The sequence below is a fragment of the Aplidium turbinatum genome, chromosome 10 (assembly GCF_918807975.1).
Source record: "Aplidium turbinatum chromosome 10, kaAplTurb1.1, whole genome shotgun sequence".
Lineage (NCBI taxonomy): Eukaryota > Metazoa > Chordata > Ascidiacea > Aplousobranchia > Polyclinidae > Aplidium > Aplidium turbinatum.
The window spans coordinates 1621250-1648953 of NC_137481.1; the positions used below are offsets into that span (position 1 = coordinate 1621250).

Here is a 27704-nt window from a genome sequence, read left to right on the forward strand (position 1 = left end):
TTCGAAAGTGTAAGGTTGTCATAACTATGGATGAGCTAAACAAAGCGCGACTTGACATCGAAGACGCACAGGACTTTATGACTGCAATCGACGATTATAAGAGCAGCTCTAAAACGCTGAAGGGAAGTACCCGGTTGTATTTTCTGCATCAGTCTCTGTTGGAATACTTTGCAGCGCACCATATCGCCTACAGAATGAGCCTTACAGACTACAAAGAGTTCATTAAGATCCACATCTTCACAGACCAATGGTCGATGGTTCGAAGGTTCCTGTGTGGGCTACTCATAGACAACAAAAGTAAGATCTTGTTACTCAAATCGCTTTTTTATATCTTGATTTACTTAAAGTTCAGTTCGTTAAGCGCCTTGCTTTGTTCACAAAGAAACAACAAAATCAAGCAGCACTGGTTTGACTCTTGGTGTGTGCGCTTGAGCAACGCAATACGTGAAAGTAGCCTACTGGTTATTAAAACAATGAACTCTTTTAGGACGCAAACATCAAAAGACTAGTTGAACCAAACAATATGGCAGCTCACATTATTGCCCACTACCACAGCAAGGACGACACAAATTGTAATTTAAAGTAGCAGTTGCAACTTAGCAGTCCCCAAATGTAGCAGCCCCCAACGTTTTCGGTTTTGGGCTCAGAAGCGGATTTAACGAGTAGCCTTAGATTGGGGAGATTTCAACAAAACACAACGATGTTTATATTAATCTGACCTTGCAAAATATAGTTATTGTTTTGTGTTTTATGGAAGGCAATCGCCCCAATAGCCCCCTCCCTGGATTCGTCACTGACTAGACCAAACTAGTGATTTTATCAGCCTCGATGGGCTGGGTTAGGGTTAATTCAATTAAAATTAGTTAATCCGCTAGTAAAATTAGTGAAATAGTTCAGAACATTCCTAAGCACCAGTTCACAGAGTTTAAAGTAAATACTTAATAATTACCCACTATAATTGTAATCACTGTAAATTGCTGCATGGTAGCCTACTGCTGTCACTAAATTAGATTTCATATATTAATTTATTTGTATGAATTTATTATAATACCAGCTGAGAAACGGCTCGTGGGCAAAAACGAAACCGTTGCAGCCCTACTTAGGAAACCTTCATTAACTCCTCAAAGCATTATGACAACTCTTTTCTCATCACACCAATTACCAAAATAAGAATGGATTTAAATGCTTCAGTTTATCGTCAAATACGATTAGAAAGTTTCAAGTTTTCTGTGGTTTCAGTTATTGTAAAAATCGATTTTGCTACAAAGGTATATTTATATTTCCAGGCTTTCCAATATCTTCTGTTTCCTTCCTAAAAAATGAGCTGGGCGCTTCAAATCCCGAAGGTAAAATACCAAAGTGCAAGTCATCTGCGTCAGATGATATTGCTGAGTGCTCAGTGTGATATTTTCTAAAGGTTTAATGAAACATGTTTTCAGCAAACACTTGTCGTGCTTTTGAACAAAAAGATGCGAAATCTATACCGTACAGTATGTTAGCTCAGTGGTTAATCGCTCGACTTAAGATCAAACGACGCTGCTGGTTCGACTCTCGGGGTGTCCGCTTGAGCAACGAATTTCAGAACTGTTCCCCATTCAGCGGCACCTAGTGGATGGAATAATTTCCTGCAACAAAACTTCAACAATCGGAAACTTCACTCTGTCAATCTCGGTGACCGGCCCTGCGTCAAGAGCCTCCACAAGTATGCGAAACTACCAGGAATAACCTATGAAGGATTTGTCAGTCCGAGGATAAAGATTTAAAACCGACTAATTATTATTAAAATTCGTTAAAAAAAATGGACGCTGATGTGTCTTAACATCTGTTCTGGTTCCTCGATGGAATTGAGGATGAAAAGTTATAAAAAGGATCCTTCCTTGAAGATGCAACCGAGCAATTACACATCATAAGTAAACAAAATCTATCAGATTCAGAAACGTGTATGATTTATTGATGAAACTTTCACCACGTAAAGGCTTAACTCGTTATTGATGTTTTATTTTGTAAATCTTTCACCTCACTATTTTTACTTCGATAGCATAAATCGATGTTGTGAAGTCACATAAGTCATTACAATACCAAATCTTCATTGTACCGTAGTTTATCAGTAAGCTGTTAGTGATGACCACTGATTGTGTCACAATGATGCAAGCTGGAAACAAAAATTTCTCATCAGTTGAGATGTTCACAGATAGCGATAGGCGATAGCTACAACATCATGAATCTGATGACAGCTGCAACCAGGGTATGAGATGGAATGGACGACGTTTTTTTTCCATCTTTTATCCTGAGATTTCTCTTCCATTCAATCCTAAAAACTTCCATTTTCCATTGTATCTACACGTTTTGTGACTAGAAGCCGGAGGAAACTCAGGTGGAGTGTAGTAGCGATCCTACTATGTTCAGACATATAAGTTTGAGCAAGCTGTTTGGTGAAGCAGACTTTTTTCGTGAAAAGTAGGATACGAAATTCTTCCTCGCAGTTAATTGGAAATAGTTTTAAAACATACCATTTGCCTGTGCAAATGCTCTACAAAGCTTAATCTTCAAATTGTCTTTAGAAATTCTTGAGATGAAAAAGCAAGAACTTCAAGATTCAATTTGTGCTCATTTCGAAACCGCAAGTATGATAAATAAATTACGTAACAGAGTAGCCCAGCCGTTGTGCGTGGCAGCCAATAGCATGAACTAGTCAAAACAAACCGGCTATAAATAGTGGTGTACTTTGCCTAGTATTTTTAGTAGTTAATATTATTAGTATTGGAGTTGTACGGTAGATGATTGTAATGTAGAGTTGTAGCCGATATTATTTATGCTTGGGGCCGATTGGACAAAAAAGAGGTCATTGCTGTTTACAGTTTTGATTAGGCCTATAGCCTATACGTTGGAAGTGCTAAACCATTCGTTAAGTCCTTCAAGAATTTCTATCTACAGTCTCACAAATATTAGACGATTTAAATTGACTGTTTTACCTTTGATATCCCGATAAACTACATCATCAATCTTTCCAAAGCCTCTGTACGTGGAAGAGATAGAGAAAAGTGTCATAACAACACAACCTCGATGTAGCCCAGCAGTGGTTCGTGCACTTTTTCTTTGTTGGCACAAACTTTGAAACCACCAACTAGTTCTCGCACCCGCTTTTAGAATGACTCAAATTTAATTTTGTTTGCATATGTCAACAACAAAACCATTGTGCTTAACCTTTATTCATATTACTGACAGCAAAATACCACAATACGCGAGCTTTCTTCATGCAGAGATCTGAACATTTTTTTTTTATCTTGATGTTTTTTATCTCTATCCATCTATACGAGTTGTCTTCTCCTGCTTCCCGTATTGCGAGGGTTGGTGGCCATCAATCGTTTATTCTGTTTGATGACATTTATACCACGGGTCCTAAGGGTTGACCGAGACGAGATCTGACAATGCTTCATACAAAGTCTTCGAGGGTTATTTCCATGCACGAAAAGGACTGAATATTCTTCGTCCACGCGACTTCTTCCATGCGTTGCACGTGTCCGCACCAACGCAACCTTCTCCATCTCATGACATTTCCATTCTCCAAGCTGATGGATGCCAAACCTGGATCTCAGCTCTTCTATCGTCACCCAGTCAGAAACGCACTTGGAACGCATTCATCGGACCATGGCATTATTGCAAGATAGTCGATTTCGTTCTTCGATAGTGATGGGCCAAGTCTCACTTGCATGCAGTGGAACATTCCTCACACGCATATTATACACTATACAGGTGATCGCCGATCTACATCCTTATGCGCCATGCCTGTTCCAGGCTTACGAGTTTTTGCATCGTTCTTTCCATTTCTCTTGGTACTGTACTTGACTGTGTTAAGATTTTTTACGGTTGTAACGTGAAGATGATTCTTGAGGAAAGTGAGACGCTGTTTTCCACGTTTCTTTTTGATCTTTCTACAACTGCGGTTATCAAAGCGAATATCTTTGTCCATAAGGATAGGGATGAGTTCACGGAAACTCTTCCAGGCCAATTGCACCCTCACTGCGATGGCATCCTTACAGCCTCCCGATTGTCCAATTGCCAATCATGTCACCAAAATTGCAGCAAAATCCTAATTAGTAGGAAAATATAAATTCAAATCCAAAACAGCAGGAAAATCTTAATTTTCTAAGTATTCCTTTGTAATTAAACTTACTAGTTCAGCCTCCTCACACCCCTTAGGAACAGTACTTGCACCCCTAAGGGGTGCGAGTACCCCAATTAAGAACTCTTGTTGTAGCTAGAGTTTTCAACCCTCTCTGGCTACATCAATTACTTAATGATGACATTGTAGGTCAACGGAAGCTGGCGTTGCTTTGCAATGAACTGTGGGAATGTGATCATCCTGAGCTGACCAGGCGAGTGGTAGCTGCTTTCCCAAACCGGGTTTTATTTCAAAACATACCCATCTCTTCCAATGACGCACACGTCGTTTGTTACATTATGACGAAAGTGGATCGAGATCTGAAAGAAATTGTGTTGAAGAATTCTTCACAAGATAGCTTTTCTTTTGCGCATTTTCACAAAGCAATTAAAAGAATGAGAGGATCGGTGAGTTGTGCTTTGCTAAAGTAGCGAGCCCATTCTAAAATATTTTCAGTTTTCTGATGAAGGCTAAGGTTAAGCCGAAAACGTTTGACTGTTCAATTTATTCCTACACAACCTACATGAAAAATATTTTTTTACTCTCAACTTTGTTTTTTTTTGGTTTTTGCTTGTCCTCGACACAGAAATACGATTTATCGCCCAAAACTAAACTTTATCAATTTTCAATCTTACCAGATTGGCCGATTGGACATCAGATACAACAGCTTGAGCTCTGAGGACAATGATAAAATATGTGACATTCTTCTTAAAATTACTGACGTTTTGCTGATGAGGGAATGTTTTGCCGGTGAAGAAGGCAGAAGAAATGCCAATCAGGAAGAGAGAAGGAAACTGCAAAAGTGTTTGAATCAACTTCCAAATTCTGTAAGTTTCTTATTCTTTTTCTTCGCATGAATCATTCTCTTGGCCATTTCAAGGGTCGAGGAGCTCTGCTTTTCATCACCCTTTAGCAGTGGCGGCGACTCGATCTAACTTGGGCACGTATCGAAGCAGAACACATATCATTAAGCGCAGGGTAGATGGAACAATTGCAGATGGTGTGATTTGCAGTTTTGTCTTTCTTGCCACAGTCACAGATCGCTAATGGAGCCATTCCTCATTTGTGCAATGTGCATGCTGGAGCGGGATAGTGAGACGCCATTGCGCAAGCGATTAAGCCGTACCCAGGTCTTCATCGGCAAAAGCATTCCGGTTGGGTGGGGACCAGTGTAGAAGATGAAACTTTGAAGTCTTGAAGAGTTTCTTCCATTTCGATCCCCATTGGTGGTCCGCCCAAGTTGCCACACTGCTGGTTTGGTTTACAGCAATATCCATCAAGAGTTGCGCGGCTTGTACAAAAGGGTTTCTCGATTTCTGTCTGTGCAAAAAGGTTTGTTGGCTTGCAGACTGTTCGCTTCGAATTGTTGTTGTCGGGGAATTATTCCATTCACTAGGTGCAGCTGAATAGAGAGCAGTCATGAAGTGCGTTGCTCATCAGTGGCATATTCTCCGTGAAGGCAAGGCAATGCTCAAATTCAGTACAAACGAACAAAATATATTCATTGACAAAAAGACAATCTTATCCTTAAACGTCGGTTCAGTTTCAGCACGTTATTCAGTTTCATGTTTTATTTTCGATCATCAAAGCGAAAATTGAACTTGCCATAACATAGTAGGTAGAAGCGATAAAACGCAAACATTAAAGCGTGCTTGGGACCGAAATGATGTTGGCTAATAAATTACAATGTTACAAGCACGGTTGCTTCGTTAGAACTTTGTTTGTTGTTTTAGAAATTAGCTATCGTTGTACCCAGAGAAGATGGAAAAACAATCACTATTACAAAACAGCCTGTGACATCATGATGGGCTCAGGTTTTCAGCAGTTTTGGAGAAGTCTTGAATCCATCGACGCGTTGAAGTCAATGACGTTGAAGCTGGAAATTAAACAGCGGAAAGAGTCGAACTTGATTTTGGTGAGATACCTTCATCTCCTCATCAACCACAGCAACACTAATGTGCAGAAAAGTTCTATCCAACTGAGGAATGAAATCAAGTTTCATCTCACTGGAGTGTTTACGATGAGGAATGTCCTTCAAAATGGACCAAATATGGCCACTTTTCAAATTACGCAATGAAATAAGCTGTTTGAAGTTGATGGTTAAATTTTGAAGAAATGCAAAAATAGGCCTACCAAATAGCCTACTTTGCTTCTGATATCACTGTAGGCTAATTCTCAACACATTTATTTCTGAATAATTTTGTAATTCTTTTTATCAAGAACGTATTTTAATAAAAAACGGTATTATTTTTTCTTATTAGGCTACTGTATATTTAATTCAATTTATTTCTCTTTGTCGGAATGCAAAACTAGCTATACTGTGGAAACAAAATACACCAACAAAACGAAAAAATAGCAAAATCGAAATGAATGTCAAAATGTCTTACAACAACCAACTGCCAACTTTAGATCCCACAATGGTGAAGAAATATCTAAACACAACAATAAGATGCAATAAACTTCATAAATGGTTACGTTTGGATTTTCACTGTGAAAATAATCTAGTAATACTGATTTGCTCTGATAAAAAAAACTAGAATTTTTTATTTATTAGATTAGGCCTAATACATCCGCTTTTAGCTTATGCGCCCCACTAAAAGTGTCACATTTTTTCTGATTTGCAAAATGTTGTATGCTACCTTTTATTGATTAGATTAATAAGAGTAGCCTACGGTGATCTATCATAGTGTGGTTGATTTTTATATGACTTATGTTTGTTGTTTAAAGAAAGCTTGTAGCAAAGCGTAGGGCTATAATATTTTCAAATTAACAGTTGACCCTTTTTATGTGGTCGAAAAAGTGGAGCTGAACATCCCGTAATGTAATGTCCTTGGAAAAACGGACACGCAAGAAGAAACAGCCGATGCAAAGGGTGAAACTCGATGTCCATAGTTATAAGAAATTTAAGCATTAGTAGTGAGGAAAGAAAAGTGTGGTTAAAATAAGGGACTTTATATTATAATATAATGTCAAAGTTAAAGGTTAAAATTAGTTAGAGTGTGATGGAAAAACTGTTGGTTGATCAGTTAAAGCTTTAAATTAACTTCGAAATATGAAAGTTAAAGTAAACAAATATTTTGATGTTTTTTTTCTGATTGGCTCAAATAGGCTAAAAACAAACTGAACGTTTATAAACGAAACCTAAACTGTTCAATAAGTGATTCTCGGCAGTCGAGTGTAGCAAAAATTGACAGCGATTGATTCATGTTTCGTCCATGAGGCTGCTGGGATCAAAAAATCTTTATTCTCGGACTGTAAAAGCTTCTTTGAGAGCTTAATCCTAGAAATTTGGCATAGCCTACCTTTGAAAACTTTGAACCATTGATGCAGGCCCGGTCACCGAGGTTGAAAGATTGAAGTTTTCCGATTGTTGAACTGTTGTTGCCGGGGAATTATTCCATCCATTTGATGCCGCTGAATGGAGAGCAGTCCTTAACGTGCGTTGCTCAAGTGCACACCCCGAGAATTTAACCAGCGCCGCTTGATCCTGAAGCTTAGCATCGCACCACTAATTTATGCCACATAGTTCTCAACCGCTGCTTTTGTCAGTCAATTAAATCCTTACCTTTGTGAAAAGAAAACAACTAAACTAACTGCCAACTGTCGAAAAGCACATGTTTTTGGAAAAGAACCTAGGGAAAGTAGAAGTAGGAGATTGCTCACTCAAAAAGAAGGTGGACAACTGGAGGGTCATAGTGTTATGACAAAATTTGGTGCAACTACAGATTGAGGTCTACCGCCAGTGTTGTACGTTGACGCTGTGGCTAGGGCCGTCATTTTTTTTTTTAATTGACGGAAGTGATAGCGCCATCAACTATTTTGCCGATTTTAAGCGTCAAGCGCTATGCGTCATTTTTTGTTATCTCGTTTCACAATGAGAGTTGCACAATGTATTTTGGCCAGCGCGACTCAACCAAATTACCGTCTTTCACGTTGGTTGGAATGGCTACCTGGAATACAAGCAAAAGAAGTTCGCCAAATGGTGATCTGATGAGTTGAGTTGTTTTTTTATTTCTGACTATCGAGAACGAGGGATCAGACCGAGAAAGCGAAAAAGCAATGAATGCCATCGCGGTGGTTGAAGATACTTTATTTCAAGAGCTCTATGCCCCTGAAAAGAACGATTTTGTTGCAGTGGACCTCGTTAAAAGATTTGTATATGCTAAGCCATCACATTCACAGCACGCTTGGAACAGTGATGCATTTCCGAGTGAACGTTTTCAAGGCTTGTTTTTGAAATAGGCTACAACACACCAATACCGTCCAGCGCTGCTGTGCAACACATGTTTTCACTTGGAAAGGATTTTATGCGTCCCAAACGCAGCAGATTGTCAGACAAACGTTTTGAAATGCTTGTGTTTCTACAGGGAAATAACTAATAACTTAAGCTAAGCAGCTAATTACAATACAGTCTCAAAACATAACACCTTCTCTTTATTCATAGCTATTGCTAGCCTAAACTTGGTTGAAATACTTCCGTTTCGTCAAACCCTGGGTAAAATAGTGCTAGAAATTAGTGCTGACAATTTCTTTAAGAGCTTACGCAATACTTTACGCCGTAAAGTTTTTAGGCAATTCGCGCTGACGCCGTAAATTTATTTCATTGTCGCGTACAACACTGTCTACCGCCATATGTCGCATACCCAGGTGCAACGTGTTTGACCTGTGTACGAGTGTACAAAGTGTGTATTGCCAAAATAAATGTATGAAAATATGTGATATCATGCTTATGTAATGCTATACTAGTCATAATAATGCAGCAATAGATTTCATGCTACAGTGGTAACAGTAGTTAACCTCACACTGCTGTGGCAAGGTTCTGTCGATGTTCTAGCATCATAAACCTCGCGCGAAATATAGCATATCATTTGTTAAAAATGAATTTGCGTAAAAGCAAACAAAACTTTTTGCAGTTCTGCCAATTTTTAAATTTTGCAGTGACCTTCCAGCTGTCCATATCGCAAGAAAAATCAATAAAACGAGTCGTCCCGTTATTCCACTGTCCTAAAAGAACCGTAGTATTGATGGCTAATGTGGAGGCTAAACCGGTATGGTTAGCTTAACGCAATGCTCGCGTCGCGGTCAGAAATAAAAAGAAACTGAACTGAACTGATAGTGGGTGGTCAGGTATTGCTGACGCTAGAAAATCGCTCCTTCTCAATGGTTTAATAAATCGAAATGTCACAGGTCATGAAAATTGCACGCCCCAATGATTTTCGCGGTAATCTCCAAGAAAACTTCAGCAATCAGCTTCACAACTTCTTAGCACAGCTTCTTAGCTTCACAAGTTCTAAGCAGAGTTGCCAATTTGGCTTTTTTGAAGCCAGATTTTGAGAATCAGGCTGGTTTTCAACTCCCTAGGCTTCATTCAATTCAATTTATTTTTCATTGCTGGCGCAAGCATGTAGAAATGTGGAATGAAGAAGCTTCAAATGTGGATGTGGAATGAAGAAGCTTCAAGATCAAGCGGCGCTGGTTCGACTCTCGGGGTGTGCGCTTGAGCAACGCACGTTGAGGACTGCTCTCCATTCAGCGGCATGTAATGGATGGAATAGTTCCCCGGCAACAAGACTTCAACAATCGGAAACTTCACTCTGTCAATCTCGGTGACCGGGCCTGCGTCAGTGATTCAAAGCCTCTACAAGTATGCGAAACTGCCAGGATTAAGCTCTTCAAGAAGCTTTCCCAGTCCGAGGATAAAGATTCAATCAATCAAAGTAAAATCACAAATTTAGCACCAACAAAAGGGAAAGATGGCAAAATCAAAAGGTTTAAAATATGCAAAAACCATGTTGGGATGTCACTATCTTTAATTTGCACAGCCACAAAACCTGGAAATGAGATAGAAAAGATAAAAAAAAAACTATGTGAAAACGGTACAAAAATAGGGCTACAATTACAATGAACACTTGCCAGTGCAACAAGGGCGATTTTAAACACGCTTTAAACATTTTAAACAGCTTCAACAAAAGAAACAATAGGCCAAATATTGGCTTATTTTTTTTAATAAAAAAAAGCCAGAAAAATGAGGCTTTTTCTGGCTTTTTTCGTGCTTCATCGATTTTTTGTCAAATTAATAAAAAGCCAACATAATTTTGGCTTTTTTTGGCTTAATTTTATCTTTCCCGATTTTTGTTTAGAAAAAAAACTCAGTCTGCGACCGAATGTCGTTTTGAAGCCGAAACTAGAAAATTTTCTAGTTGCTTGTCTTTTCATCAGTAGCGTAGCCAGGAATTTTGGAAGGGGGGGTTTTGACCACCCAACAGCGGGGGGTCTGGGGGGGCTTCCCCCAGAAAATTTTGAAAAATTACTTTGAATTTGGTGCATTCTGAGAGCATTTTCAACAAAAATGCGGGTACGAATATTCCTGTAAAATGGTGCTGTCCGGTAGCATAGCAAAAGGATAAGATCATGTTTTCTTCGGCATTTTTTGGAAAAAAAGCAAAGTCTTTGTGTTTTCTTGTTGCTAATTCCTGGCTGAGATGTTTGAATGTTTGGTATTGGCAAAACTCGCTCTTTTAATGCAATTTTGTTTAAAACTAGTCACGCACGTGCCAAAGGGGGGGGGGGGGGGGTTGTAACCCCCAAAACCCCCCCCTTGGCTACGCCACTGCTTTTCATTAACTATGTTTCTGCATTGTCGCTGAAGTCAAAGTTCGGTGGGACACTATTTGGTTGTGCACTTTTTATATGTATGTTTAATGAATACTAATTGGCTTTTTCAGTTATTTTCTGCTGGCTTGTTTTAGGCTTTTTTTGTGACGAGGTCTGGCTTTTTTTTTGTGAAGACAGGTTGGCAACCTTGGTTCTAAATTTCTAACTTCAAATTTTCGTAATCTCGTTTAAGTTCTTTTTTTTTTTTTCTCCCTATGATAGCGAAAAAGAAAACAATACTTACGTAGCAACTTAGGAAAGTTCTAGAAAAAGATAGAAGATGTTACAACGTACGAGGCATTCCATTATAATTCAACAAATCCAAATAACCACTAAGTCTTCAATTTTGATGACTAAAACATATGTTATAGTATGTGAAAAATGAATCTCGGCAAAAAAAAAAATTTGAAAATCGGGCAAGTGGTTTTGGAGATATCGCGTTCTGAAGTTTTGTGGCTGCCACAAGGTGGCGCTGTTGATGTGCCCAATGTTTTTTGATTTTAGGGTTATATTTGAGGTAGAAAGTCGGTTGAAGTGTCTATTCCACCATTTTTCATGATGCAGAATTCAAAAATGATGTCAATTTTAGTCTACAAGCATTAGCTAAGGAGTTGTGTGGCATTTAAAAAAAATTGGGCGACCAAATGTCAACCCCCAAATTGTCATGTGGGTAACAAGATATCCCAAAAAATATTTTTGTTCTTGAAAGTTTCTTGCATATACTTCATGATAATATAACGTTTATTTATGAGACTTTTGTCCATTTTGCACAATGCAACCTTTTATCAAAGACTTGCATGAGAAGTTATATGATCTGTTAATGCAATATTTGAATGATGCGTGCTTATGATGTCACAATAACAAATTACAGATTTCTCCAAAAAAATGTTTTCATTGTGAAATTTGTCCAGGTAAACCAGCCCTTGTTTCAAAATTGCAGTCAAATTTTGTTTTCCTGGGTAATTTTCACAATGAAAAAAATTTTTTTTTGGGAAATCTGTAATTTGCTATTGTGACATCATAAGCAAGCATTATTCAAATACTGCATTAATAGATCATTGATATAAGGTTGCATTGTGCAAAAAGGACAAAAGTCTCATAAAAAATATTGTACTATCATAAAGTATATGCAAGAAACTTTCAAGAACAGAAATTTTTTTTGGGATATCTTGTTACCCACATGACAATTTGAGGGTTGGCATTTGGTCCCCCAATTTTTTTTAAATGCCCCATAACTCCTTAGCTAATGCTTGTAGACTAAAATTGAGACCATTTTTGAATTCTGCATCATGAGAAATGGTGGAATAGACACTTCAACCAACTTTCTACCCCAAATATAACCCTAAAATCAAGAAATATTGGGAACATCAACAGCGCCACCTAGTGACAACCACAAAATTTCAAAACGCGATATCTCAAAAACCGCTTGTCCGATTTTCAAAATTTTTTTTTTGCCCAAGTTCAAATTTTGAAAACAACAAAATCTATCAAAACCAACACCTTTTGAAACCTAGTGGTTACATTTCTTTCTAAAATTTGTTGAATTATAATGGAATGCCTCGTACTTGAAACGTAAATAAGTTGTTTAAGTCAAAAAACTAGCACAGTAATAGGCTAACGCCTCCAAAACTTTTTACAATCATCACGTTAAGTTTAATTGTTTGAGTTTTTCAATTGTGTTGGTATTTAAAAAATTTTTAAATGGATTTTTTTTGCCAAAAGGGAACATGGCTATGTATGTCAAACAAAATTGCATTTGGCTTTTACTGCACAAACATTTGTTTTAGTTCACTCAAGTCCAACTAAACTTTGTATCTGTGTAGGAGCTAGAAGGTGGTGGCTGACTTGGTAACCCTTTGTGATGTACTGTCTTCATTTCATTCAGTATGAATTGTTACTAGGGTCTAGGAAACTATGCTTGATTGATTCTCCTACAGACTAGTTGTAATTTAAAAATATGGATCTTACTGACTGCATACTGGAGACACAACAGGACTGCATTACCTTACAAGACAAAATAAAAGAGTTGAACTTGAATCGATTCAGCAAAGAGTCAGGTATCTTCAATGTTTATTTTTTGATGACGGTTTATTGATTGTTTAGGCTTCTTCGGTGTTTTTTTGTTATCAGCTGATTGTTCTTTTGAACCACCTCCTTTCTCGCTGACCCTAAATAAGTGGTAGTAGTAGTTTCGTTTGGCGTTTTCACACTTGAAGCTTGTTGTTTTGATGGGTCAGAAAGAAATAATCGTTTCTAGCACTAGTTGCAACGTTCATCTGATGAAATTGAAAGTAAAGTTAACAACAAACAAGATGGTTTATTGCTTCACTGACGTTTTGCGCACCATGACAATGCGCATCCTCAGAGCGAATAACATACAAAATAAAATTTCACCAGGTTATATACTGCAGTGCGAGTGAAGGCAAGAAAAAATAAAACCCGCAATATTTTAAAAATTGGCCAATGATGTGTGAGCGGTTACTTTCCACGTTAAATTACGTAAAAACTTCCAACAATAAATATAAAAATTCGAAGCAGTGACGACCAACAGAAAAAAAAGTGCGATTGAAACCAAGAGAAATAGAACACAATGTTTTAAAGATTGGTTAATGATGTGTGGTTACTTACGATGTTAAATTATGTAAAAAACTTCCAACAATAAACATAAATTCGAAGCACTGAAGACCACTAGAAATTCGAGACAAAATTAGATTGCAATAACTTTTCCAACTGTGTTTAAGTAGGCTTGAAGCCTGCATGTCGAGACAATAATGATTTATAAGGTTTTGGTAAAAGGTTTCCGTCGTTCCAGTTGAGTACATTGCAATGTTTGGATGTGATTTTGATGTTAAAGCAACTTTCTGCGGTGGTGCGTTGATAATAATTATTCGTTTTCAACTACACTTTTTGCTGATGACTCAAACTTTCATATGTCAGATAAATGCCTGTCATCTCTCCAAAAAAATGTCAATAGAGAAATAGAAAAAATTGATGTGTGGATGAAATCCAATAAACTTTCATTAAATTATAGTAAAACTACTTACCGTATATGATCCTCTGCAACAAAAAAAGTGCAGCAGAAAATTTTAGTCTGTCCATCAGTGGCCAATCCATCGAAAGGAAGAAATGTATAAACTATCTAGGTGTAACTTTGGATGAGCGATTGACATGGGATAGTCATATTATTAATCTTAGAAAGCAGCTTACAAAGGTCTGCAGCATAGCATAAGCTGAGATACATTGCCCCTTTAACAGTATTGGCTTTATATTATGCTTTGTTTCAATCCAAGATCCAATACTCGATTATAAATTGGGGAAGAGCAAACTCTACATTGCTTGCTCCACTACAAGTGTTACAAAACAAGTTCATTCAATCCTGCTTATTTTTGCCGAGGTCAACAAATACAACTGTTCTTTATCACCAATTTAATGTGCTCAGAATTGACGATATTATTAAATTAGAAACTGCAAAATTTATGTACAAATATGTGCACAAAATGCTGCCCCGGGCCTTTGCTGGCTGCTTTGTTTTTGTAAATGAAATTCACCATCATAAAACCCGTCAGAACCAAAAAAATGATTTATATTTGCCTTTTACAACGTCAAACTCTGGTAAGAAGATGCTATGTTTTAATGGAGTGAAACTATGGAATCAAGTACCAAAAGAAATAAAAGAAAAGTCTTACAATGTTTTTAAATTTAAATATAAATGTTTATTAAAGAATTTGTACAATGATCACTCCTGTACAACGTATCATCCGCTTATTTCTCTACACAATGTTTTTTTATGTTGCCTTGTGTTATTCCATTGTTAATGTATTGTTAATTCCAATGTTAATTTTTACAAATTAAAGTGCTGGTATTGTGCTACATATTATATATATACCGTATGTGTTAATGTTCTTAATTTTGGGTCTTTTGTTTAAATGTTTGGGTGGCAGGGCAGCTGACTTTGGTGACCTTTTGGTCTTTCGCTGCCATCCTTGTTGTGCGAATTATTTGTGTTTATTGTCTTTTTGCTTTTTGTGTCTTTCTTTTTCGCCAACAAAACAAAAAATAAACTGAACTAATTACTTTCATTTTTCAAAATTTTTGTTTCTGACCAGTTAATTTTGTGATCCTCTTCTAGCATGTGTGAACAAAGGGCTGACTTTTCATGTTCCATATTTTTGACAGCAGAAAGAAATAAAGTAGTTAAAATGATGTATATATCTAAGGGAACGTTCAAATATTACGTAACGCCTTCGAGGGGGAGGGGGGGGTTTATGCAAAGCGTTACGTTAGCGTCACATCGGGGGGAGGGGGTTCAAGCAAAACGTTATGTAACGCTTTCGAGTACGGAATGGTAGTTTTTTGTGCTGAATTCGTAGTGAAAAAGCATTACATGGGGGAGGGGGGATTGAAAAAAGCGTTACGTTGGCGTTACATGGGGGAGGGGGGGGTCAAAAATTCGGAAAAAAAGCGTTACGTAATATTTGAACGTTCCCTAATACTAACTAGTTCCAACCATGTTTGTTGTGTAGGACTGAATGGGCTTATCAATTTTGAAGTTGAATGCATGATTGATGATGCTAAACCAGTGGTTCCCAACCTTTTTTGGTATCGGGGCCAAATTTCAAACTTCAGAGCACGTATAGAGCCGCATGAAAACACTCAAGTATTTAACGCGTGATTTATGCAATTGGTTGCAAATTATTGGACTTGTTTTTGTGTTGATTTGCCTGTTTTGGGCTTGGTTTTTAGATTCACTTTCTTGTTTTCAAAAAACAACCTGACATCACTGTGTAAGATGTAAAATTTCACTGACAGTGCAACCTCTATGACACAACGACAATGCTGTTTGTAAACAATTTTGACTTCGTAAACAATTTTGACAAGTCAAAAAGTAATCGCCCTAATAATTATAAATAGATTTTTTATATTTTTTTGTGGGATTTTCAGGAGTCAATGAGAGCCACAAGAAGGTTAGCTTGGAGCCGCATGCGGCTCTTAGAGCCGCGGTTGGGAATCACTGTGCTAAACTGTTTGATTTACAAAAGTGCTTGTGCAAACGCACCTTGAAACTGATGCATTTGCTTTTTTTTAAATAATGGCACTTGAAAAATAGACCGGATTGCAAAATCGTGGATTTTTTTATTGAATTGTTAAAAATTGTGCAATTCTTTGTCTGCAATTAGTTTTGGGTTATAATGCAAATGTAGCCTATAACACATTTTTTTCTATGATGCAACCACAATGGCGCAAGAAAAAAGACAACAGCTTTTAGTTGAGTTTGTTTCTAGTTGTGTATAATTTTCTATCATATTTCATGTAAGAAATTGTATGATCTGATCATTCTCTATTGAAAAAAGTGAAATGAATAGAAAAATATTCACTGACACAATCTGAAAAATAAATTTGTTTTGTTTTTTAGTTGTCACTTTTGCTGCACAGGCCTATAATTATCCAAGAAAATATAAACAATTCTTTAACCGTAAAATTCCACTTACATTTTACTGCTTACGAAACACATCCTCTTATTGGATGGTAAAAATAGAGTAGGCTCATAGTAAGACATCTTAGTTTTTGAGGTGCTCTAAAGAACTTTACTAGTAAGCTCCTTGAATCTGTTGCCGAAATCATGCATTCCCAATGCTACTGGTAGTTCTGGCAATGTAATAGGGGATTGAGAAAATGAAGCGAGTAAGATGATTTTGCAAATATGTAGAAATTCATGTGTTTTTTATTTCTTTTGGAAAGCATGTGACTAAGTGGCCCTCTTTGGATCCGCTACTGCTTTGATAAATAATTAAATATACAGCAGGTTATAGGTGAGATTCATACGTCTTAAGTGTATGATTGCAATTACTTTCACTGTAATCAATTTATTTTATGGCCAAGGACACGCTTTTAACTCACTCTCTTGACTACCATTGAGCCCTGATCACTCAAAGCTGTCATCAGTTTGTTTTTGCAAAAACTTTTAACCCTGCTTTGGCTGCTAAAAACATCTTATTATATAATATCATCGTTATGTTACCACTCCCATCTGTGTCCACATATTTGCAAAATTAGCACTTTTTGTTCAGCAATTTGTAACCTAATCATACACAAACATTGCTTTGTGCATGCTCAGGTCAACCACCCTCAGGACACCGTGAAATTTTAATCGGAAAGTTGTCCCAGCTTAACATTGAGACTGATGTGCAGAAGAAGACGAGGTTTGTACCTCCAGTAAAGCATCCGCTTGCTGCTAGAGCTTTATTGCTGCAGGAAATGGACGAAACCATCAAGCAATCAAAGAAGATATTGCAGGTATGGGAAGTTAACTCTCTAGCAAAGAGGATTTTGTGTTGAAAGCAGTCTTATACTCAGAGTTACCAGTTGTGCGATTTTGGGCTAGTTTTAAGTTGTAAATAATTGGGATATTTTTTGTCTACTTTTTATTGCAATTGGGCTGGAAATTTAGAAAGCATCTGGCAACCATTTTCACCGTTTAAATTAATTTCAATTTTTTATGGATTTATTGAAATCTGTTTTCAGTGAGATGGTTGGTGCTGCATATTTTTAATAATTAAGCTTGTCAATGCGTGCACCTGTTGCTGAAAGAACTTTCAAACAAAATAGCCTACACTATATTTTTTCAATGCCATTGGAAACAATACTGAGAAATCTATATTTATTTTGCATAGGATTTCAAATAATCTTACTTTTCTGCCATAGCGTGGTTACTGGTCAACTTTAGTCTGCACAAACTGACGTACAAGAACTTGGTAAAGGATGTCGAATGTTTTCTTATTATTAAAGCCTTGCAACGCCTAAAAGCTTAAACAATAGAATAACCTCAGGTCGAGGAATGATCGATTGCGAAAAAACACGGTTTTTAATCTTTTCTGGCAAAAAATGAAAATAACGCACTGGATTTTCAGGCGCCTCACGACCCTCCGAAAAACAATTTGCGACACCCAAAGGTTTCCGACCCCTGGTCCAACCTAACAAATAGATGCCATGCAAGATAACCATGGTTGTCGAAACTGTAGCCCACACGCAACCCCGAACTAAACTATCTTACTTCATCATCAACATGGCAGTGATGACTTCAAACAGCATCACTGTTTCTACATAACCCGGTTAATATCATCATGTATTATGTTGTCAAACCCACGTCCTCTCGAACGCCGCGCAGATGATCGCTTGGCCACGCAACCGAAATTTGACAGCATTAAGGGGCAAATGCTGTTTGGACCACAGTAATGCTTGCGCATTACTTCCTTGCCCTTCCGGCCACTTAATCCAAATCTTCAACAACCAGGCGTAAGCTTGGATGCGAAAAAAATCAGTATAATATGCTTCTGTTCCTGCAGGTTGTCATAGCACGATGCGTGACTCTTAACAAGAAAATCGAAGAAAAGGAAAATTTGATTCTCCAACAAAATCAACTTCATGATGCTATGTCTGTCAGACTGGAAGACCTCCAATCTCATCGTTCGTCCGGAACTGATGAAGATACATTTGTAAAGAGCTTTGATGCTGAACTGTCGGCAAAGAAGAAAGCGTGTGAGAAACAGAGGAAGCAAGTAAAGAAAAAGTTGAGCGTTTTTGCAAACAAGCACTTTCCGTATCCCACTTTCAATGGTGACCAGCAGGGACACTTCAGAGGTACGATGCCACAGGAAACGTTACCTACTCTGGATGAACTAATCAACACTCTCATTTTGCTGGCAGTCGACCAGCCTGAAAATCCCTACCTAACGCTTGGTGAGCAGCATTGGAATCAATACATTGAGCTACTTTTGAGCTATGGACTAGCCACTCGCCATACAAGCGACATCAACAAAATCAAGCTATCGGAGATGCACTTATGATGACGTGGGCCTACTTTAAGGTAACTCACTATCTACTTGCATGTGGCATTATCTCACTGTGGTAACTGCTATAATGTGAATGGACAGTTTGTCTTTCACAAAATTTTGTCGAATTATTACAACTTTTCACGTGCTGCAAACCCCCTCCGCTGATGATTATATTTTCACTGGGTATTGTTACAGACTTACAGTTGTGACTATGCGATGAATATGTTCTCTTATTGCCTTGCTAATCAAGATGAGCTTGTAGTTAATTGATTAACTATATACGTGAAATATAGCGGTTGTGGCATGACTACTGTTGATACTCGCCTGTCAGAATGCAACAAATCAGGCTGCATAATTCATAAAAACTTTTTCTCGCTTATACCTATAAAATTATGTGGTAGCCACTTTTGTCCGCCCCGTTAGCTCAGTGGTTACGCGCCCGGGTGAAGGTCACGCGCCGCTAGTTCGGCTCTGGTCTCAGTCCGAGGATACAGATTCAAAAACCAAACGTAACAACTTCAGTAAGGCATGAACAATGAACATTTAAGTATCTTATTGTGACCCTTCTAGCACTCAGCCATAGAGTTGATCAGTGCTTTAAACGTTGTTTGGTAATTACAAAAAAAGATATGACAGGGGCTATTTGGATGACGTGGGCTCGATTCCAATCCCTAACCCTCTGAGTCTGTTCTACCTCCAACTTCCTACGTCACACACAACAAACCAAAGTTCGTTGTTAGGTTAAATTCGTACGTTTCTCAGTAGTCTTGCCGTTTTATTGATTTCATAAAACTGACAAAATAACCACACGAAACAAAGGTCAACCGCTATCGGGCTTGTGCCTGTTGTGGCCAACGTTGGGCACATTCCGTCATACATTAACCTCTACATGGGGTTCCAAAACTCGCTCATCACAATAATTAAGATGTGCAACATTTTTGTCGTTCTAGAATGGCACATGGCGATTTCTATCAAGCCGCACCGGACGCTTCAGGGTGAGGAAGGCTCATGTCAAGCGACATGATCGTCCTTGCCCTCAATAGCGACTGGCAGCTCTATGAAGATCAGGAAACCTTCAAAGACATCGCTGCAGCAGGAGGTATGGAGCTGTATAGGATGTTGTTGAAACCGAATTGTGGACAATTGACGTCGTCATCTTCGTAAGGGTGCTCCAGCCGACGAAGGATGTTGCGAACCTGTGAAGAAACAACTTGCGTTGTAACATTGCACAGTTCACAATATACCACTTACTCAACATTTGTATACCGTATTTCGACTTATCACCGGTTCCTGTTGTTGAAAAGTGCAGTTGTAATGTTTGATATGCTTGCTAACCTCGATGAAGTTTCCTTTCTCTGCCTCTTCGATCGCGTTCTGAGCGATGTAGTTGCGAAGAATATACTTCGGGTTGTTCGCGTCCATCACCTGCAACATGTTAACAAAGTGATGTCTTTCTGCGTATTTGTAATGAAAGTGTGTTTTTGACGTGAGCACTGAGGGTTGTGTAGTCTTTGTAGAGAACACATAATATTAAGTGAATGCGCTCTTTTGGCAGGAGACAGTTCCTACATTTAGCTTGCCTCGTTGACGTAACAAGGAAAATTGTGATTATCATCGTTTAGGCTCACTCTTGACTACGATATACTGACCCCCTCTACATTCCATGTCTCCTTCCACTACAAGTTTTTAGTAACAGGATTCAGTCAGATGGTGGTTGTCTCACCTGTCTGCGTGCTTGGTCGAACGAGCTCAGGTCAGTGGCACCATCGCATTCTTTGTCCAACCTCTTCCTATAACGACCCAGCCAAGTTGTCCACTTCTCTCTGTTTGATGCCATCAACGCTTTCTCCGTTAACTCCTGCCAAAAAAAGTTATTTCTAAGCCTCAATGTTAAAACAGTCCTTACTATAAGATAGGAAAGTCTAGGTCTAGAAAAAGGGACCTCACCAATAGAAGCGTTATTGGGTGTTCAGTAAACAATTAAGCATTGGAAGTAGAGGTATATGACATACAATATGTAATGTATGGTAGATTAAGAAATACGAAACTACTTCCGGCTTCTGACTCATCCAAGAATCACTTGTTTTTCTGACCTAGATAATCCCCTTTTTATAGACTACATTGGATCAGTGAAATTAAGCCTACTTTTAAAACAATTTGAGGTTTTACGTGGAAAGCAAGCTTATATTGAGATGTAGAAAATATTCGGATTGAGAATAATATTGATCTTTCTAGAGTGCCCTGAAAAACTTCACTTCCGTATAAGTCCACAAGGAAAATCATACCGAGATGTGTTCAAACTTTTCCGCCTTTTCGATCTCTCGTTTGATTGGTCCGTTCATTCCACCAATCATCTGCAGGAACTGTGGGTTCCGTTCCGCCATTTGTTTCAACTGCGCAATCTGTTGCATGTCGAAGCTGGGTCTGGGGGGAAATAATAACATCTTAGGGAACGTTCAAATATTACGTAACGCCTTCGAGGGGGAGGGGGGTTTATGCAAAGCGTTACGTTAGCGTCACATCGGGGGGGAGGGGGTTCAAGCAAAACGTTACGTAACGCTTTCGAGTACGGAATGGTAGTTTTTTGTGCTGAAGTCGTAGTGAAAAAGCGTTACGTTGGCGTTACATGGGGGAGGGGGGGGGGGGTCAAAAATTCGGAAAAAAAGCGTTACGTAATATTTGAACGTTCCCTTATAGGAGCCGCCGCGATATATATTAACAACAAAACTGTTATAAACAGTACGTTATAACTATGCGATAATTATTATATTTAAAAATATATAGTAATAATTAATAAGGAAATGTGGGGATTAGTAAAGTCATTAAGGCCCCGATCCCGCCCTAGACAAGTACAATAGTAGGCTACATCCAATAATCTCATCAAGTTGAAAGTTCGATTTCCGCTCCAAGGGTGAAACTCGGGTATTGCGTCTTCCACCAGGGCCTTAATAATTATTTATACTGAATATATTATATAAGCCTAACTTATAATTTCAAGTTCTCATTCAATGGCTGGGCTCTCACTTAGAAAACGTTTTAACAACGACAAGATCAGCGCAGCCTTCCAATAAAATTCCAAGAGCCTTTTCCTGAGTGTGGTCGTACTCAGTTGTCCCAGGAAGCGAAACCATATTAAGGTGTCGAAACGTGTTCGTATAATCCGCATAGGTGTCCTGCAGAAGATGATAATATTAATTTCATAAATACCAGAGACTGTTGGTAATCATCCATTAAAAACATTAAACATTTACAATTTATAACTTTGCTTCGAAGAATATTATAAATTAAAAAAATGACCAAAATACAGAACAATCGAATGCAAAGTATCAATACAAAATCCCTAGTTTTCGTGTACCGTATATAATCACGTGCAAGCCTTGCAGCTTCGTAAAGGTGTGAGTGCACCATTATGTATGATACAAAAGTTTCTTATCAAATCGATGTTCACCAGAGGCCTCTGAACCATGCATAAGTTTCCTCAGTCACAAGAACAATAAATTATCTCAATCAGATCTTACGTCATGTCGCTATCACGCCAAGACAAATTCCGTAGTGAAAATCATAAAGTTTTGTAATAAATCGGTCCGCCCCGATAGCTCAGTTGGTTAGCGCGTCACTTCAAGATCAAGCGGCGCTGGTTCGACTCTCAGGGTGTGCGCTTGAGCAACGCAAGTTAAGGACTGCTCTCCATTCAGCGGCACCTAGTGAATATAATAATTCCCCGGCAATAAGACCTCAACAATCGGAAGCTTCACTCTGTCAATCTCGATGACCGGGCCTGCGTCAGTGATTCAAAGCCTCTACACAAGTATGCAAAACTGCCAGGTTTAAGCTCTGCAAGAAGCTTTCCCAGTCCAAGGATAAAGATTCAATCAGTCAAATTATTCAGTCAAATCAAAAGATTCAATCAGTCAGTCAAATCAAAGTCCAGGCAAGACCACAGCCCCAAATTCGCAATGAAAATGTTTTTACAACTATACCTTACTTGACCGAAAACCCGCTACAGTACCTCCATTGCTTCCAGCAAACTCTTTATCAAAGCTTCATCTTCTTCCAGTTCCTTAGCAACCAACCCAAGCTTCTTTCTCATTTTATTCAAATAGAACGAGTTGAACTCTTTGTAGTAGACGTCTTCCAATGTTTGCAGCGACTTTTGTAGAGGAAGTGCATTCTATGGAGACAGAACTGATGAGGTAACAGAAGATGATGCTATGTGATTAACGTCAACCGTCATCGACTCATCGTGAGATCAGTTGAAGTTGGACGACCATTGGCCACTTAATGATGAGGCCGGATTAGTCTCATCTCGCTGACTTTTTCGGATGTTGCCAACAATCTTACTGAAATTGTCTAAAAATAACATTTTTTCTCATCTTTAACGACCTCCCGGAAGTGCTATGATGGGCTAGCACCTTTTCAGGCAGTAAAAAATAAGGAAGTTTTTGTATTAAGACATTTCAGTGACTTGCTAGATGCCGGACTGAATCTTTGACTGCACTCACAGACGACATGTGCGTCACAAAGCGAAACTGACAAATATAACGAATTAGGGCGCTAGGCAGCCATGAACTACCTTCAGTGCCTCAGCAAACTTTTTCAAGTTCCAGTGGCAAATCTCTGGTTGCTTCCTGTAGCTGTATCTCCCGTTCTCATCTGAGGTGTTGCACACGAAGTCTGGCTCGTATCTGAAAGCACACAGCGTTGTGATCTCGGGATAACCTTATGGTTGATAAAACTTAACTCGATCGATATTTCTAACCAAAGCGTTTTCAAAGAGACTTGAATGAAATATTTAGTCAGGAACTTCAACGATAGCCCCAGACAGCATACCAGTCGCTTTTTTACATTGATTCAACGTTGAATTTGCTGTCTGGGGTAGTGCTTATTAGTTTAACTAATGTGAATTGATGCAAAATAACCTGTCAAGAAAGCCGAACGGTCCATAGTCTATGGTCAGCCCCAGAATACTCATGTTGTCAGTGTTGAGAACACTGTGGCAGAAACCAATACTTTGCCACAGTGCCACCAGGCGGGCGGTTTTTATGCACACCTAAACACAAAAGCAACGAGTCAAATCCTTGAGTTTCCTTAGCACGCAACCTAATCCACCCTGATGTTTCGGGGTAAATACGAGGCTTCTTTGAATCAAGGTGAAGCTAATCTCAAAATAATCAAAGCAAAGATCTTATGCAACCGTATGTGATGCTGGTAAACGTTATTTCGAAAGGCGATGAAACCAACAGATACAGTACCACATATTACTCATTCTCTGAAGCATGTCCCACTTAAGTCGCTTTGTATTGTTGCCAGTGAAAGAGAAACGGACACACAAAAGTCTTACAGGTGCACTTCACAGCCTCACCTCTTCATAAAATTTCAAATTTCGGTCCACACGGGAATCTAAGTGCAGTTGTGATATGTGCGGAAAGAAATTAGATATCGCGTAATCCAACATTTGATGCAAAAGGTCATCTCGGCCGACGCTTGGTCCGGCTCGCCCTGTCATCGAATCCTCAGCTTTGAAGATTTCAAATGAACCGAACCTACAGAAACAAACAGTTGTGATGCAATTTGTTACGCAATCGATTTTTCAAGCATTGTCAGAAAAATTACCAAATAATAATTAAAAAGAAAGACTACCCAATTCTTTCATGGCTCTACAATATCCCCAAATAAATAAGAACATGGAAGTTTATCAGAATAAAAAATACCAAAGATTATTGATATTTGCCCAAATTGATAACACGAGAGCTTAAACCTCCCCTCCATCAATTCACCGAATCAGGATCGTGCAGTGGCAGCAATCGCCAAAACGACACAGTCATGAAGATACAACAACTACACTATTACCTGACCAGTGACTACAGTATAATGTACCTGACCAGTGACTACAGTATAATGACCTTAAAAATGTAGGAGCTATTCTCAAAACTAAGGAACATTTCTCTCTCTTAGCTCGCCCGTCGTAGAACATATCCCGGGGTATCAATGTATCAGATGTGACCAACGTTCCCGCCCTTGTGGTTGGCACACCCAGATGATGCATCGCCTCACTGCAGAGGAACTCGCGTATAGAGGAGCGCAGGACTTTCCGTCCGTCGCTTGATCTTGTGACAATAATAACGATGTTTTATGTTGCGACAACATGTAGTACACTGCGATCACAGATGCAACAGGAAGCAGAGAAGGGATATATACAGTACTATATAGTCATCTAGTTAGTTGCTATCTTTATTTTGGCATGACATTACGAGACACGGCCGCGTGCTCTGGAGCGGTGTCGAACCCACGTCCTTTCGAACGTCGCGCAGACGTTTTCACCACTCGGCTACGCAACCTACAAAGCGCACAACATTGAATATTACGTTTACTCCTTTCATAAGAGACTTACTGCGAGACCTACGTGCAGTTACACTACCAATCTGTGTAAAAATTATCTCGCTTAATTTACATTCACCAACAATGATAAGAAATTAAACAGCGAACAGAACCATATCCTGGTTTAAGATGGGTGACTGGTTTCAAATTTGGAACGTTAATTCACGAACTTGGTTGATTGTCTTCAATTTCCCACCTGGAATACGGCGTGGGGCCAGCTCCTTTCAACTGGATCTCCCACTTTTCATTTTTGCTGTTTGTGACTTCTCCAAGATAAATGGCCGCTCCATCTCCAAGTTGCCCAGAGAAAGCCCCAAACTGGTGACCGCAGTAGCAGTGAGCGGCAGTTTCGCTGCCTTCAAATTTTTTGTTTCCACTAAAATATTCCGTGAGCTCCTAAATTAAAAATAAAAACATTATGTATACGGTATGAAATTTCCTACTGCTCCAGTGCTCCTGCATACTAAGTGTGAATTTACGGCTAGTGACTGCTCAAATACCATGTACAGTAATAAACTAATAACCCCACACGGCCACACATGACGTTTGATGCCAACCTATGTAATGCAACATGACAGTTCTCACAATCGCCAAGGTCGTCATAACAGTCACGGCAGTGGTTTTCAACCAGGGTTCCGCGGAACCCTAAGGTTCCGCCAGTAAGTCTAGGGGTTCCGCAAGTTTACATTCAAATCCGAGAGTTTATTTTATTATTATATGCATATTGTTTAAATATAATCAAATATTGATTACGATAGGTTTGCCACTATTAATAAATTTGCTACACTTTAACACGCTCGCTGCGATCCCGAATTTTCGTTGTTTTTTTGTGGTGCGATTACCTTTAATCAACCGATCATGTTTTTGCATAAGGCAATTAAATTATTGAACAGGGGTTCCTCAAGCTTTTGGAATGTTTCATTGGGTTCCGTTCCACCAAAAAGGTTGAAATCCACTGAATTACGTGCTCATGGCCGTTTGTTTAAACACCAGCACTACATGAATAGACTTGTCACAATCACAACATAATGTCAACTCTAGGACTATGCGCTTGATGAAACACTTGAAGATAAACGGTAAAAGAAATAAAGGCAGACCAAGAATGATTTGGACAACAAACATCACAAACTGGACAAAATTAACTTAAATGAAAGTGCAGTACGCACAGCTCATGGTCGAGAACAATGGCGCATTGTATCCAATCCTCCAGCTTCCATACGAGGAAGAAACAAAATGATGATGATGAAACACTTGAGGACAGTTCTCCGTAATGCAGGCTGCGTCAGTAATCCAATCAGTAGATGGATTCAACACTTTTAGAAGTATGAGAAACTGCCAGGATTAAGCTCCAAAGAAATTTTCTCAGTCCGAAGATAACAATTCCCACAAACAATTGAGCCACCTGCTTCATCATTTATGGTCTATGGCATTTATCTAATGTTGTGGCTGGAACTTTTCATCTCAGACACGGTAACAGTTTGCTGCTGGTCATGAAGAATTAGTTTCATCTTTGTTGGACTGTTGGTGATTGGTGAATTACTAAGCAAAGTATTAAACCTATCCTCACTTCATCTGTTGCTGTTCTTTCATTAATGTCAAGAAGATGCAACGCAGCAGATCTGGCAACAAGTTTCGGATTGTCTACCGGTGTTGGATTTACGAGTGAAAAACAAGCTCCCGGGACCTATAAAAAATGATGCCGGTTATGCACTGGAAGTTTTTCTTCTTAGCAAAATGCTCTATCAAAATTTATTACTTTTACAATAAAAAATTTATTTATGATGCCCAGAGCCCACCTTTTCTTAAGTTCAGTGATTAATACTGCAAGTTCCATATACTTTTTTGAGTTTGCTTTAGCTTGCTAATATTGTAAATCATAAAAAAGTAAAACAAGTTCAGAAAAAATATCATATTTTGGTTAAAAATAACTAATGAAAAACATGCCATAAAATGTAAATTGCGATACAGTCATTGAATGTTCACTGCTGAATATCCATCCACTTTTGTGTCAGAGATGAACCAATTGGGCTGTTATAAATTCTCAAATAGCACTAACAGTCGTTTAGCGGTGCAGTTGTTGTTTATCTACATTAGTTTACAGTACCTGAGATATAAACTTCAGTGACAAATACTTATATTCATCCATGAGTGCATTTTTCAATACATGTTTTTATTTTAGATGTAACAATTTAAGAGATGTTTTATATTCTGACCTTTCGGGAACCAGGAAGCAATGATTTGTCCACAGGTAAAGCTCTTAAAGCCAAATTATCAAACTTTAAATGAGCAAGTTGCTTTAAGTAGCCCCGACTTGAACTCATCTTTACAAGACAACCATTCACACCCAACCTACAATCCTACATGCAACGCCTTTCAAACTTGACCAACTAAGAAATAATGCAAAGCAATAAACATGAAGTAAAACTCACTTATAATGCCCATGTCAAAACCAGAAAAAACAATTTGTTCTATGTAAAAATCCAACACACCAGCACACAAAATTGAGCCTGAAATATAACATACAGGTCTATCACTCTATCAGGTCCTTATGTAGAACACATGATTGCATCTGTAGTTGTCAGCAATTTCACAACATATGCAAACACGTATGGTATTATAATTACAGTCAGAACAGTATATAGTTTGGTCAGTGTACCGTATCGCTGCATGATGTTCTA

At 38.5% G+C, this 27704-nt stretch overlaps 2 protein-coding genes across 3 annotated transcripts; one reads left to right on the top strand and one right to left on the bottom strand.

Moving 5' to 3' along the window:
- The first annotated feature begins 12705 nt into the window (after positions 1-12705).
- On the top strand, positions 12706-19737 carry LOC145778405 (centromere protein K-like). The gene is made up of 4 exons (XM_082589885.1): positions 12706-12873; positions 16932-17110; positions 18160-18680; positions 19599-19737. Exons 1-3 carry the CDS (start codon positions 12774-12776, stop codon positions 18658-18660), a joined length of 780 nt encoding a protein of 259 aa, XP_082446011.1. The 5' UTR covers positions 12706-12773; the 3' UTR covers positions 18661-18680; positions 19599-19737.
- Positions 19704-27405, bottom strand: LOC145778404 (protein adenylyltransferase SelO, mitochondrial-like). 2 transcript variants are annotated; one of them, XM_082589883.1, is made up of 13 exons: positions 27240-27405; positions 26594-26710; positions 25223-25422; positions 24552-24755; positions 24011-24191; positions 23568-23698; positions 23222-23333; positions 22658-22819; positions 21673-21821; positions 20934-21072; positions 20372-20506; positions 19984-20073; positions 19704-19844 (listed from the first exon to the last, which is right to left on the bottom strand). In XM_082589883.1, exons 1-13 carry the CDS (start codon positions 27345-27347, stop codon positions 19704-19706), a joined length of 1869 nt encoding a protein of 622 aa, XP_082446009.1. In that variant the 5' UTR covers positions 27348-27405. The 2 variants fall into 2 exon arrangements, with proteins under 2 accessions (XP_082446009.1, XP_082446010.1); XM_082589884.1 differs by having other exon boundaries at positions 19713-19844.
- Between the last annotated feature and the right edge of the window lie 299 nt (positions 27406-27704).

Bases quoted from the DNA above. Each gene is read 5' to 3' on its own strand.
- LOC145778405 (XM_082589885.1), top strand. From the start codon at position 12,774: ATGGATCTTACTGACTGCATACTGGAGACACAACAGGACTGCATTACC. The intron at 12,874-16,931 runs GTATCTTCAATG...GTGCATGCTCAG, and splicing joins TCGATTCAGCAAAGAGTCAG to GTCAACCACCCTCAGGACAC. The intron at 17,111-18,159 runs GTATGGGAAGTT...CTGTTCCTGCAG, and splicing joins AATCAAAGAAGATATTGCAG to GTTGTCATAGCACGATGCGT.
- LOC145778404 (XM_082589884.1), bottom strand. From the start codon at position 27,347: ATGAGTTCAAGTCGGGGCTACTTAAAGCAACTTGCTCATTTAAAGTTT. The intron at 26,711-27,239 runs GTCAGAATATAA...CATTTTTTATAG, and splicing joins TGCTTCCTGGTTCCCGAAAG to GTCCCGGGAGCTTGTTTTTC. The intron at 19,845-19,983 runs GTTAGCAAGCAT...GTTTCTTCACAG, and splicing joins AGAAAGGAAACTTCATCGAG to GTTCGCAACATCCTTCGTCG.